At 40.5% G+C, this 12,223-nt stretch overlaps 1 protein-coding gene across 1 annotated transcript; it reads right to left on the bottom strand.

Annotated features, from left to right (window-relative positions):
- Positions 1–246: 246 nt before the first annotated feature.
- LOC119980725 lies at positions 247–12,223 on the bottom strand. The gene is made up of 9 exons (XM_038823520.1): positions 12,130–12,223; positions 11,293–11,358; positions 10,693–10,897; positions 10,436–10,505; positions 5,813–5,836; positions 5,505–5,585; positions 2,822–4,048; positions 2,534–2,668; positions 247–276 (listed from the first exon to the last, which is right to left on the bottom strand). Exons 1-9 carry the CDS (start codon positions 12,221–12,223, stop codon positions 247–249), a joined length of 1,932 nt encoding a protein of 643 aa, XP_038679448.1.

Here is a 12,223-nt window from a genome sequence, read left to right as displayed (position 1 = left end):
CCAAAGATTAGATGAAATCCCACTTGGAGTGGGTTTGGTAATTTGAAAAAAGGTGTGCACGGGATCATAGGCCATTCCCAGCTTGGCCAATGATTTGTGCTCGAGATCATTTGGAGCGATTCCCGGCTTGGCCAATGATTGGATGATTTTTTGATTTTTTTTAGATGCTATTCGGGAGTTTTTGTAATCTCACCTTAACCGAAAGATGTTTCGAGCAAGTGATATGCTTTGATTTGAGGAGAATGACTATGTCCCAGCTGTATCTTCTGCATAAACCTGACATAATACAAAAAGGACAAACCATATGCCACAATGATGCATGTAATGGCCTATTTTGTTCAGATATGAATGTTTCATTAATGAATGAATGCATGCTCTCTCACGGCTTTGCCATCCTCAAGCACGCGTACAGTTGCGAATTGCTAGACCAAATCTGCTTCATCGTACGGTTTGATTTTCTGACTCTGGATTTTCAATGTATCTTCTCTATTCTGTTTAGTAAAGGCTCTCACTCATTCCAGAACCCAAACTATTGAACTATCTCTTCCCCTTTCCTTGCTTGTTCCAAACTCAACTCTTCTTCAAAATTTGCATGTGTGCACACTTCCAACTCAAGACTATTAGTTCATCTAAGTTTTCATTGTTCATTGTGTTGTATGCACCTTAGGAATATGATATTCTCTTTCTTGCTAATGCTTACCTTGACTACAGGTTCTTCATTCAGATCTTTTCCAATTTAGGATGCCAAGATCCAATCAAATTCCTGTCATGAGTAATGTCCTAATGCATTCTTCATATTTTCTGTCAAAACTTTGTCAGTGATAAATTCAATAGTATAGCCATGCATGTCAATTACTGAATGCAAATGATAAGCTTTTTGGAATATGAAATGAGAATTGAATTGGGATATGGAAAAAGATGCCACAAGTGACAACTGCAGAAATGAATTTTTTCCCCATTTTTATTGAAAATGATGGGTGACAATCGAAAAACCTTTAGACGAAGATATGTGCGAGAATGTAGAGAAGTCAAAGGAAAAAAAACAAACCAAGCTTCTCCAAGATGAAATATGTGATAATTCAAAGATTCCACCAAAACTGCCCCAGTTTTGGTGTGCACCCACTTAACAATGATCAAATCTGACTTGTATGAGGCTGTCTCTGAGTCCTCCATTTCTACCAACAAACTTCTCATTCTGTTTAACGGACTAACACCTTTGCATGGTGAAATATATGATAGCATAAGGAGCGCACCAAAAACTGCCCCAGTTTTGGGTGCGTGCTCAAATAACTATCCTCTGATCAGGCAACTACGAAGCCGATTCTGCACTCCCAATTATGTCAATGTGAGACAAGTTAACAGCCAATTCAGACACCGATTCACTAATTCAACGGACCCATGTCCCAACCATCGTTCTTCAAACAAATTGAAACCCATACTTGCAGCCACAATTGAAGCGCCCATGAGGGTTTTCACTTCAATAAAATTTTCTTTGTTCCTAATTTTTGCCTAAAGCGCCCTTTCGGGTTTTCACTCAAGCAGGATTTTTTTTTCATAATTTTTGCCTAGAGCGCCTTTTCAGGTTTTCACTCTAATGGAATTTATTTATTTTTTTTTTGGTCCCTAATTTTTGCCTAGAGCGCCCTTTCGAGTTTTCACTTTAGCGGGAAATTTTTTCCTTGTCCCTAATTTTTGCCTAAAGCGCCCTTTCGGGTTTTCACTCTAATGGGATTTTTTTTTTGGGTTACGCATAATACCGTCTGAGAACATCGGCATTTACTGGGTGAGGCAAATCATCACCATCCATCTTTGTCAAAATTACGGCTCCACCAGAGAATGCTTTCTTCACCACATATGGTCCCTCATAGGTAGGAGTCCATTTTCCACGATGATCTTTTCTAGGTGGTTGAATCATCTTTAGTACTAAATCCCCCTCTCTGAAACAACGAGGACGCACCTTCTTATGATGTGCTCTTATCATTCGTCTTTGATAAAGTTGTCCTCTACAAAGTGCCCCCAACCTTCTCTCCTCAATAAAATTCAGATGTTCGTATCGAGTTTGGGCCCATTCTGTCTCGTCCAAATTGGCCTCCACCACTACTCTTAGCGAGGGAATTTCTACTTCAATGGGAAGAACCGCCTCTGTCCCATATACTAAAGCAAAAGGACTTTCACCAGTGGATGTACGCACAGAAGTCCGGTACCCATATAAAGCAAAAGGAAGTTTTGCATGCCAATCTTTGTAATTCTCCATCATCTTCTGAATAATCTTCTTGATATTTTTGTTAGCTGCCTCAACAGCCCCGTTCATCTTGGGACGATAAGGAGATGAATTATGATGCTTGATCTTGAACTGCTCGCAGAAATCATTCACTATCTTGCTGTTGACATTCGTGCCATTGTCAGTAATGATCCTTTCGGGAACCCCATAACGACATACAATATCTTTTCTCAAGAATCGGGCGATAACGTTACTTGTCACTTTGGCATAAGAATTTGCTTCTACCCACTTTGTAAAATAATCAATTGCTACCAGAATGAAGCGATGTCCATTGGAAGCTTTGGGCTCAATAGGGCCAATGACATCGATACCCCACATTGAAAAAGGCCAAGGTGCTGCTAATACCCGTAGAGGGTTCACTGGAACATGAGTCTTATCAGCATAAATCTGGCACTTATGGCATCTGATCGCATAGCTAATACAATCTCTTTCCATGGTAAGCCAATAGTAGTCGGCTCGCAATATCTTCCTTGCCATTGAATATTCACTTGAATGAGTACCACATATTCCTTCATGAATCTCTTCCATAATCTGATCGGCTCCATCCGTATCCACGCATCGAAGGAGTACAAATCCCGAGCTTCTCTTACACAACACATTTTTATCCAAGAAAAAGGAGCTCGAGAGCCTTCGGATGGTGCGTTTGTCATTATCTGAGGCCTCTAGAGGGTATTCTCCTTTCTCCAAATACTGCTTCACATCATAATACCAGGGTTTACCATCAGGTTCCGCTACTACATTCAAACAATGTGCCTGAATTTCACGCTTCTCAATCTTGATAACCTCCACTTCTCCTCGAGGGTCCAAATCAAACATGGCTGCCAGAGTGGCCAAAGCATCTGCCATCTGGTTTTCTTCTCTTGGAATATGATCAAATTCTACACAATCGAAAAACTTAATCAACTCCTTGATATGTTGATAATACGGGACTAACTTGGCATCCCCGGTTTCCCATTCGTCACACATTTGCCTGATCACCAATTGAGAGTCACCATAAACCTGAAGCTTTTTAATCCCAACATCAATAGCAGCTTGAATTCCCATGGCACAGGCCTCATACTCTGACACATTGTTGGTACAGTCGAAATAAAGCTTAGCAGTAAACGGGGTCACTTTACCTTCTGGAGAAATAAGCACAGCCCCAATCCCATTACCAACGATATTAGAAGCGCCATCAAACAACATAACCCATCTGTCCATATCTTTCCGACTCTCCATCTCTAAGGACAAGATTTCTCCATCTGGGAACCCTGGATTCATAGGCTGAGAGTCATCAATTGCCTGCTCTGCAAAATAATCCGCTATTGCACTTCCCTTCACCGCCTTCTGGGTAACATAAAAAATATCATATTCTGACAACAATATCTGCCATTTTGCAATCCTCCCGGAAAGAGATGGTTTTTCAAAAATATACTTGATCGGATCCATCCTCGAGATCAACCAAGTAGTGTGATACAACATATATTGCCTGAGCCTATGCGCAACCCATGCCAATGAACAACAAGTCTTCTCCAACATGGAGTAGTTTGTCTCACAACTGGTGAATTTCTTGCTCAAGTAGTAGATCGCATGCTCTATCCTCCCCGACGAATCATGTTGCCCTAACATACACCCCATCGAATTGTACGATACAGTCAAGTAAAGAATAAGCGGTTTCCCAGCAACCGGAGGCCTCAAGACTGGTGGATTTTGTAAATACTGTTTGATTCTCTCAAAAGCATTTTGACACTCATCATTCCATTCTGACGGGTTATTCTTCCGCAGTAACTTAAAAATTGGCTCACACGTGGTTGTCAACTGTGAAATAAACCTGGCAATATAATTGAGTCTACCCAAGAAACCTCTGACTTCTTTCTCAGTGCGAGGAGACGGCATCTCCATGATCGCCTTCACTTTATCCTGATCCACTTCAATACCTCTTCTGCTGACAATGAAACCCAACAACTTCCCTGAGGTTGCCCCAAATGTGCATTTCGAGGGGTTCAACTTCAGTTGATGCCTTCTCAATCTCTTGAACAACTTCTCCAGGTTAATCACGTGATCTTCATCCTCCTTTGACTTAGCAATCATGTCATCCATATACACCTTAATCTCTTTATGCATCATATCATGAAACAGAGTGACCATGGCTCGCTGATAAGTAGCTCCCGCATTTTTTAGACCAAATGGCATGACTTTGTAACAAAAGGTACCCCATAAAGTGATGAAAGTAGTTTTCTCTTGATCTTCCGGTGCCATCTGGATCTGATTATAGCCCGAGAATGCATCCATGAAAGAGAACACGAAATGTTTAACAGTGTTGTCTACCAGTATGTCAATTTGGGGTAGCGGAAAGTTATCCTTCGGGCTCGCCCGATTAAGATCCTTGTAATCCACGCACATCCGAACCCTACCATCCTTCTTTGGGACTGGTACGATATTTGCAACCCATTCGGGGTATTTTGCCACATTAAGGAATCATGTATCAAACTGCTTTTTTACTTCATCTCTAATCTTCAACAGCATCTCCGGTTTCAAGCTCCTTAACTTTTGCTTCACTGGCAGACAATCTGGTTTTAATGGCAATTTATGGACCACTACGTTTGTATCAAGTCCTGGCATATCCTGATATGACCATGCAAAAACATCTTGGTATTCATGCAGCAAATCTATCAATCTTTCTCTATCTCTTCCTTCAAAAGCTGCACCGATCCTAACCTCCTTTTTATGATCTTCAGCTCCCAAGTTAACAACCTCAGTTATTTCTCTGTGTGGCTGAATTATCTTTTCTTCTCGGTTAACTTGTCTCAACATTTCTGGCGATATCTCAAATTCATCCTCAGTGTCAGAGTCAGATTCAACATTGTTAATGGGTGCCCCAAAATCTGGTTCATTCGGTTCATCTTTTTCATTATCCTCAATTTCAGTCCTGTTAAAATGGAATGTGTGAGATTTGGAATTTTGGAAGTGGTGGATGAAATGAAGTGAATAGATGTGAGAATTTGAGCAAAGATTTTTATTTATGATAAGCATAGCAAAAATATCAGAAACATGGGAACATGGAAATATTGAACATGCAAAAGCCGTACTGTGACAATTTATCAAAGTAAAGTAAAGACATGCTCATTATAAAAACCCAATCGGTGGTCGTGACCACAGATGGTAGTACATATAGAGATTACTCTTGAAGGCTGTTTGACAGAAACTGGCAATTCCAAACTGGTCCAGTTGTTGAGCTCAAAACCTGGAGACCGAGGCAAGGCTTAGCAGCAAAGTTTTGATCCTCCTCGACAACAACAATCTTTATTAGTTGGAACTCTTTGAACTGATTACATAAATTTACAAAAATTGCCCCAGTTACATCGGTCGAGCTTTTAAATGGTAGATTTCCAAAATATGCCCCAGTATCAATAGATTTCACTTTGTTCTGTGTCCCTCTGTAAACAAAACTATCATAACTCTCACTTATTTTCTCTTTCTTTTTTCTTTTTTTTTTTAAAAAAAAATTGTATGATTTTCTGTTTCAGTTAAAAGATGTCTTGAAAATATTACCAAACCAAATTCCAATGAATGTGCCTATGAATCATGAAGGTATGAAAAGAATGAGTATAATATTAGAAAAAGTACAAGAAGTATACTATATAAACAATTGATTTATCGTATATGGAAAGACAATGAATAATGCACATGATAAGTATGTATGGACATGTATGGATGATTAACGAGTGTGTGCACTTATATATGGACATGTATAGATAATTTAACAATTGTACAAGTATATATGGACATATATGTACAGCCTAGGCTTACATATACATGACAAATGTATAAAAGATGTATATGAACATGTGTGATTTAATGAATGTGTATATATATACGCAATCTAACTAATGTGTTAAGTATATATGAATATGTATGGGTGATTAATAAGTGGACAATCATATGTGGACAATTAACGAGTGTATAAATATATATGGACATGTATGAGTGCACAAGTATATATGGGCACGTATGAGTATACAAGTATATATGGACATGTATAGGTAATTATCAAGCGTGTATGATCATAACCTAGGCTAACATATATATGACAAGTGTATGAAAGATGTACATATGTGATTCAATAAATGTATACAGGTATGCATCGAGTACATATAACATGTAAATAAGGAATAAAGGTACATGGTATTTAAATGTACAGAAAATAAATAGAGTTAAGGATAAGAGAATCTCCCATTGTTCCTAAACACAAGTAGGTTCCTACAAACTTCTGAAGGTCTCGAACCAGATCTAAGGGTTATCTAATGTGCATATGGGTGGCATATCTAACTATAACGCGACTACGCGAGAGGCCACTGGATCAGGTTAGTTCACACCCCATATCTGGAAGTGGAACCCATCCCCCAATATCTTGAAGGGACGTCAATCCAGGAGGATGTTTTTCCTTGCTTACGTGAGGACAAAATCCATCAAAAGCAAAGATCAACCCTCACTAATCACTAGTAGGACCCAGTTTTTATGGGCCATTTGTGTGCATATGAATAGTGATGTGTGTGTGGGGGATCATACCGTATCCTTAACAACACTCAACTACTCATATTTCATAAAAATCAAAAATCCTACAATCATGAACAAACACATTAGTTCCACAAAATTATATAACAAAATAAACAAATGAGCCAAAATAGAAAAACACCAACAAAAGAAAAGGCCTGACCCCTTTGGTACAACAACCAAGTGTCCCCAGTGAAGTCGCCAGCTGAACCAACTGGCATGAAAAACAATGAAGTCGCCACCAATTGATTTTTAGGATGCAATTGGACATCCGTTTTGGTCTACGAGAAAAATGGGCAAGGGGGCCTATTGAGCATGGGGAAGGTGTTAGGCACCTGATGAATACCCACCCCGGCCCATAAGGCCCAAGGTAGAACTACAACCCAGAAAACCGGCTTACTAGGTGAGGGTGCCTTGGATCCTTATAAACTAGAGTTGGTAGCCCTATTTTTTCGATGTGGGATACTCATCAAACCACCCCCCTTGGACAGCCGACGTCCATGGCGGCTACGCTCGCCTGGCGGCTCCACTCGCCCTTCCGATGGTGGGTTTGGAGTCTAGCTTATAAGGGAGGACAAACCTCCTATTGTCAACCTGGGTTTTCAATAGAGAGTTAGGCCCAAACTTGTGATGCTAGACTTGGGCCCCCATCCCGTGTGGCGGGTATTCATCATTGATAGTGCACTTTCAATGAGAGTGCACGCCCCTGCGTGTAGGCCCATGGACTGGCACTATCGTAGGCGGGCCTACACCAGAGCCCATTCCTTTGTGGAGTTGGGTTAGCAGACAGTGGACCGTGTCCATTGTGGGCGGGTTGGAAAAGAGAAAAAGGCCGTAAAAAAAAAGAGAAAGAAAAAAAGGCCGTTATAAGTAACTTGGAAAGCCCTAGATCCACTGGACCTGGCAAGGCTATGTGACCCTGGCTCGCAAGGCTTGGGGCGGTAAGTGGGCCGTACGCCGAAATGGTACAGTCAAGGCCATGCACGAGGACGTGCATGCTCCCAAGGGGGGAGGATTGATGAGAATCCCACATCGGAAGATGGTGGGTTTGGAGTCTAGCTTATAAGGGAGGACAAACCTCCTATTGTCAACCTGGGTTTTCAATAGAGAGTTAGGGCCAAACTTGTGATGCTAGACTTGGGCCCCCATCCCGTGTGGCGGGTATTCATCATTGGTGCTTTCATTGAGAGTGCACGCGCCTGTGTGTAGGCCCGTGGACTGGCACTATCGTAGGCGGGCCTACCCCAGAGCCCATTCCTTTGTGGAGTTGGGTTAGCAGACAGTGGGCCGTGTCCACTGTGGGCGGGTTGGAAAAGAGAAAAAGGCCATAAAAAAAAGAGAGAAAAAAAAGCCGTTATAAGTAACTGGGAAAGCCCTAGATCCACTAGACCTGGCAAGGCTATGTGACCCTGGCTCGCAAGGCTTGGGGCGGTAAGTGGGCCGTATGCCGAAATGGTACAGTCAAGGCCATGCACGAGGACGTGCATGCTCCCAAGGGGGAAGCATTGATGAGAATCCCACATCGGAAGATGGTGGGTTTGGAGTCTAGCTTATAAGGGAGGACAAACCTCCTATTGTCAACCTGGGTTTTCAATAGAGAGTTAGGCCCAAACTTGTGATGCTAGACTTGGGCCCCCATCCCGTGTGGCGGGTATTCATCAGCACCCCACAACTCCCAAAATCGGTTACCTTTGAATGTTTTCCAATTTGGCTCTAATTTGTTTTTGAAAATCCCATTTTGACGAGTCCTATTGAAATGTGATGAAAAATCCACTTGGAGTGGTTTGGAGAACAAGGTGCACGGGATCATTGGGGTCATTCCCGGCTTGGCCAAACACTGGATAAAATACCACTTGGAGTGGGTTTGACAATTTTGAAAAAAAGGTGTGCACGGGATCATTGGGGCCATTCCCGGCTTGGCCAAACACTGGATAAAATGTCACTTGAAGTGGGTTTGAATATTTGAAAAAAAGGGTGTGCACGGCATCATTGGGGCCATTCCCGGCTTGACCAAAGATTGGATAAAACACCACTTGGAGTGGGTTTGGGTATTTAGAAAAAGGGTGTGCACGGGATCATTGGGGCCATTCCCGGCTTGACCACAGATTGGATAAAATACCACTTGGAGTGGGTTTGGATATTTGAAAGAAGAGACTTTTGAGGACTTGGTTGATGTACCAAAAGGGCTCACAATCAAGGAATAAGGTTCAATTTAAGCCTTACTCACAATTATGTTCTTCATGAGAAAAGAAAGAATCCATTTAAGGCTCATTGAATGGGCCAAATATCTTTAAACCCACCTTTGAGTCCTTAAAATAAATTCTCCTAATCCCTAAAAACATATTCGCTTTCCAGGTCCATGAAATCCAAATGTTTTGTATGAATGCCAATGAAACCCCAATATCTTGAAGGCTCCTTGGTATTTAAACGAAACGTAGGGGTTCCATAAATTAATCTTGGTGTGTTTATTAAGGTGAGACGGCTTGGATTAATTATAATGACTAACGCGTTGCATTTATTTTCATGGCATTCAAACAATCCTAGCATACATCTAAGGCATGGCATAGTGTAAGAAATCAAAGTCCTAAGTATGCATTCTAATGCAATCATCATTTACAAAATCAATCCCTAATTTCTATATGCTTCTAGCATCCTAGGATATTCATGTATGCATTTTTACTATTTTTGCTACACTATTACAAGGGCTTACACTTTTCAGAATAAAAATGAAAAATACAAATAATAAAAATAATGTACAAATATAGCCCATGGGGCCAATGCTCAAATCCACCCCAATTCTTCCAAGTGTGCCCTTCGGCCCAAGTCCTCTAAGTTGCCCTCGGCCCAAGTGATCCACTCCGTCGAAACCCAATCATCAAACACAAAAATGGGTCAAAGGGGTATCCAAACATAATATCAAATTCAAATTAAATTAAGTACAAATACCCATACATTATAAACACATGAACTGGTATGTATACATACACAAACACATATACATATACATATATAAACCTGTACGTCTACATAAGCAGATATACACGTACATAATAAACCTATATCTATAGACAAACGCATATATACACACATACCAACAATTTCATACGTACACACTATATATATATATATATATGTATATATACACAATACAGATCCTAATATGAGACCTAACATAAGCCATACATAAGAATGACCGGCCTTACTCCAAACAGATCTAAGCAGAGATGTCATTTAACAGGGAAACAAAAACCTTGAAAACAAATATCTTAGGCTTTACTTTTAAGTCCAGTAAACCAAGAAGCCACAAAACCAAATAGGCCTTCATCGAGTCATACCTCCACAGATTTTATGGAATTCACATATATGCACAGATTTATGTTACATGTAAATGCTTTTTCCAAATAAGATATGAAGCTCCCATTTTTAAATTACATTTTGGCCAATCAATCGGACATCCAGAACAGAACTTCAGGCAGCCAAACCACATATTAGCATAATGAACAAGCAGGCATAGCAAGGTCAGATATCAAAATCAATGGGCAAACAAACATGGACCACATTTCACTCACCCACAAATCACCTACGGCCAGCAAAACCTCAACGTGGGCAAACACATATTACAAACTCAAACAAGCCACATGCAACATCTCGGTTACTCATCCTCAACACAAACCAATGATGTGAACCAGGTCTAAAATGGAACAATATTCATAAAAACAGAGCATGATAGAAGCCTGTGCACACCATTATCATCTCAGAAAAAGAATCCGAAAAATGCATCATAATTTTAGAAATTGACTGGGAACATGCATAAATAGAACCAAAGGAATAGCAGAGGAATAGAATCAATAATGATAGAGATATGTGCGGGCTATTACCTTCTCAAAGAGATAAAACCACACAGCTTTTCTTCTCTCGAACTCTCCCTTTTCTTCTCCCGATCCTCCTCTCTCTTTGTCCTTCTTTTTCTTTCTTTTGTCCCCCTTCTTTGCTCTGTCTCTCCTCCTTTTACACACTTCCCCCTCACCCTTCTCTCACTCTTGTGCTTTCCCTCACGCCACCTCCGTCCTTTCTTTTCTCCACCTGCTTTTCATCTCTTTTTCTCCTGCCAAAATCCCTCTCACACGCCACCACTCTGTCTCACATCTCCCCTTTTAATAATAAAACCCAAAACCCTTGTTTTCTTTACACACTGCACCTACTTCACATTCTCTTTAATTCCAAATCTCCACTTTTTATCATTTATTTTCTATATTTTCAAATATATTTTTGTAAGGTTTTGATTTTATATGGTTTGGACTTGGGTGGGTAATTAGGCCAAGATTTGGGCTTACTTGGGATTGGGCCTTAAATTTTGAGTTTATGGGCCCAAGGGCTTTTAAACAAAGAAAAGAGTTTGGACTTCATTTGTCTTCCTTTAATTTTTATTTTTCTTTTATTATTATTTTTGGCTGGACGAAAAGCGGTTACTACTGCACCTATGTCTGTGCCAGAGATTTTTTCCATTTGGTTAGTCTCATCTTCACCTTCTATAAGTTGCTGCCCTGTTTAGCTAATAAAACAAAATTAAGCGACTGTCCAGTTGAGAAACTTCGGTTCAGTGATGTTTATATATTTGGAGGAGGACTTCAGTGATGTTCAAAACCCCCAATTTCTCTATAGGGTTTGATCAAGAAGAAGATATTTTCTTTTTATTTTTTAATTTTCTTTAATCTCAACCGTTGGTGAGATCTTTATAATTCCTCGCAGTCCAATTACCCTTAGGTGGATGAGCCTTGCAGTTCAATTACTCCTTCCAGATCAACCTCTAACAATCACCTTATGTCATGTTGGAGGCTGAGGTTGAACCCCCAAGCTCCTGAATGCTATAAAGTATATATAAGGGGGAGAATCCCATTGAAATCCATGTTGAATACGAGTGGAAGCCAAAATGTTATGATAAGTGTTGTTTGTTTGGGCACCGTTGTCATCCCTCTGCTGCTAGAAAGCAAGATGTCAAAAGGGCTGATACTTAAGAATGGCGTTCGGTGAAGAAGGATTGTCATAAGGAGATGGATTGTGATCCTGGAGAAGCCTTGGGTAACCCTAGACAGGTACTCCTACAGAAAGCCCTCATATGATAAGCAATGTACTCTCGGCCCTATTCAAAGGCTATCGTCATTTATTATGATAAACCTTATTTGCACCCTAGCTTTTGCTAAGTACACCTCAAAAAACACAAAAAAAAACCCTGATCAATACACACTCTCTCCTGACCCTACCATTTTCTTCCTCATTCTATCATTAAACTTTTCCACCATCATCTCCTTCTCAACCCTTCTCCCCCATTCCTTCTCCTCCACCATCATCTCCTTCTCCCTCCATCATCATGCCTATCCTGTCATCATCTCCTTCTCCCTCCTCCATCAT

This window comes from Tripterygium wilfordii, chromosome 16 (assembly GCF_013401445.1).
Source record: "Tripterygium wilfordii isolate XIE 37 chromosome 16, ASM1340144v1, whole genome shotgun sequence".
NCBI lineage: Eukaryota > Viridiplantae > Streptophyta > Magnoliopsida > Celastrales > Celastraceae > Tripterygium > Tripterygium wilfordii.
The sequence above is the reverse complement of the archived record's forward strand: the minus strand, read 5'-3'. Positions and strand labels throughout refer to the sequence as shown.

Coding starts and splice junctions, on each gene's coding strand:
- LOC119980725 (XM_038823520.1), bottom strand. CDS start 12,223: ATGATGGAGGAGGGAGAAGGAGATGATGACAGGATAGGCATGATGATG. Junction 5,837..10,435: donor CATGTGGCTTGTTTGAGTTT/GTAATATGTGTT, acceptor CATGATTCATAG/GCACATTCATTGGAATTTGG. Junction 4,049..5,504: donor AGCCTTGCCTCGGTCTCCAG/GTTTTGAGCTCA, acceptor CCAATTTTTAAG/TTACTGCGGAAGAATAACCC.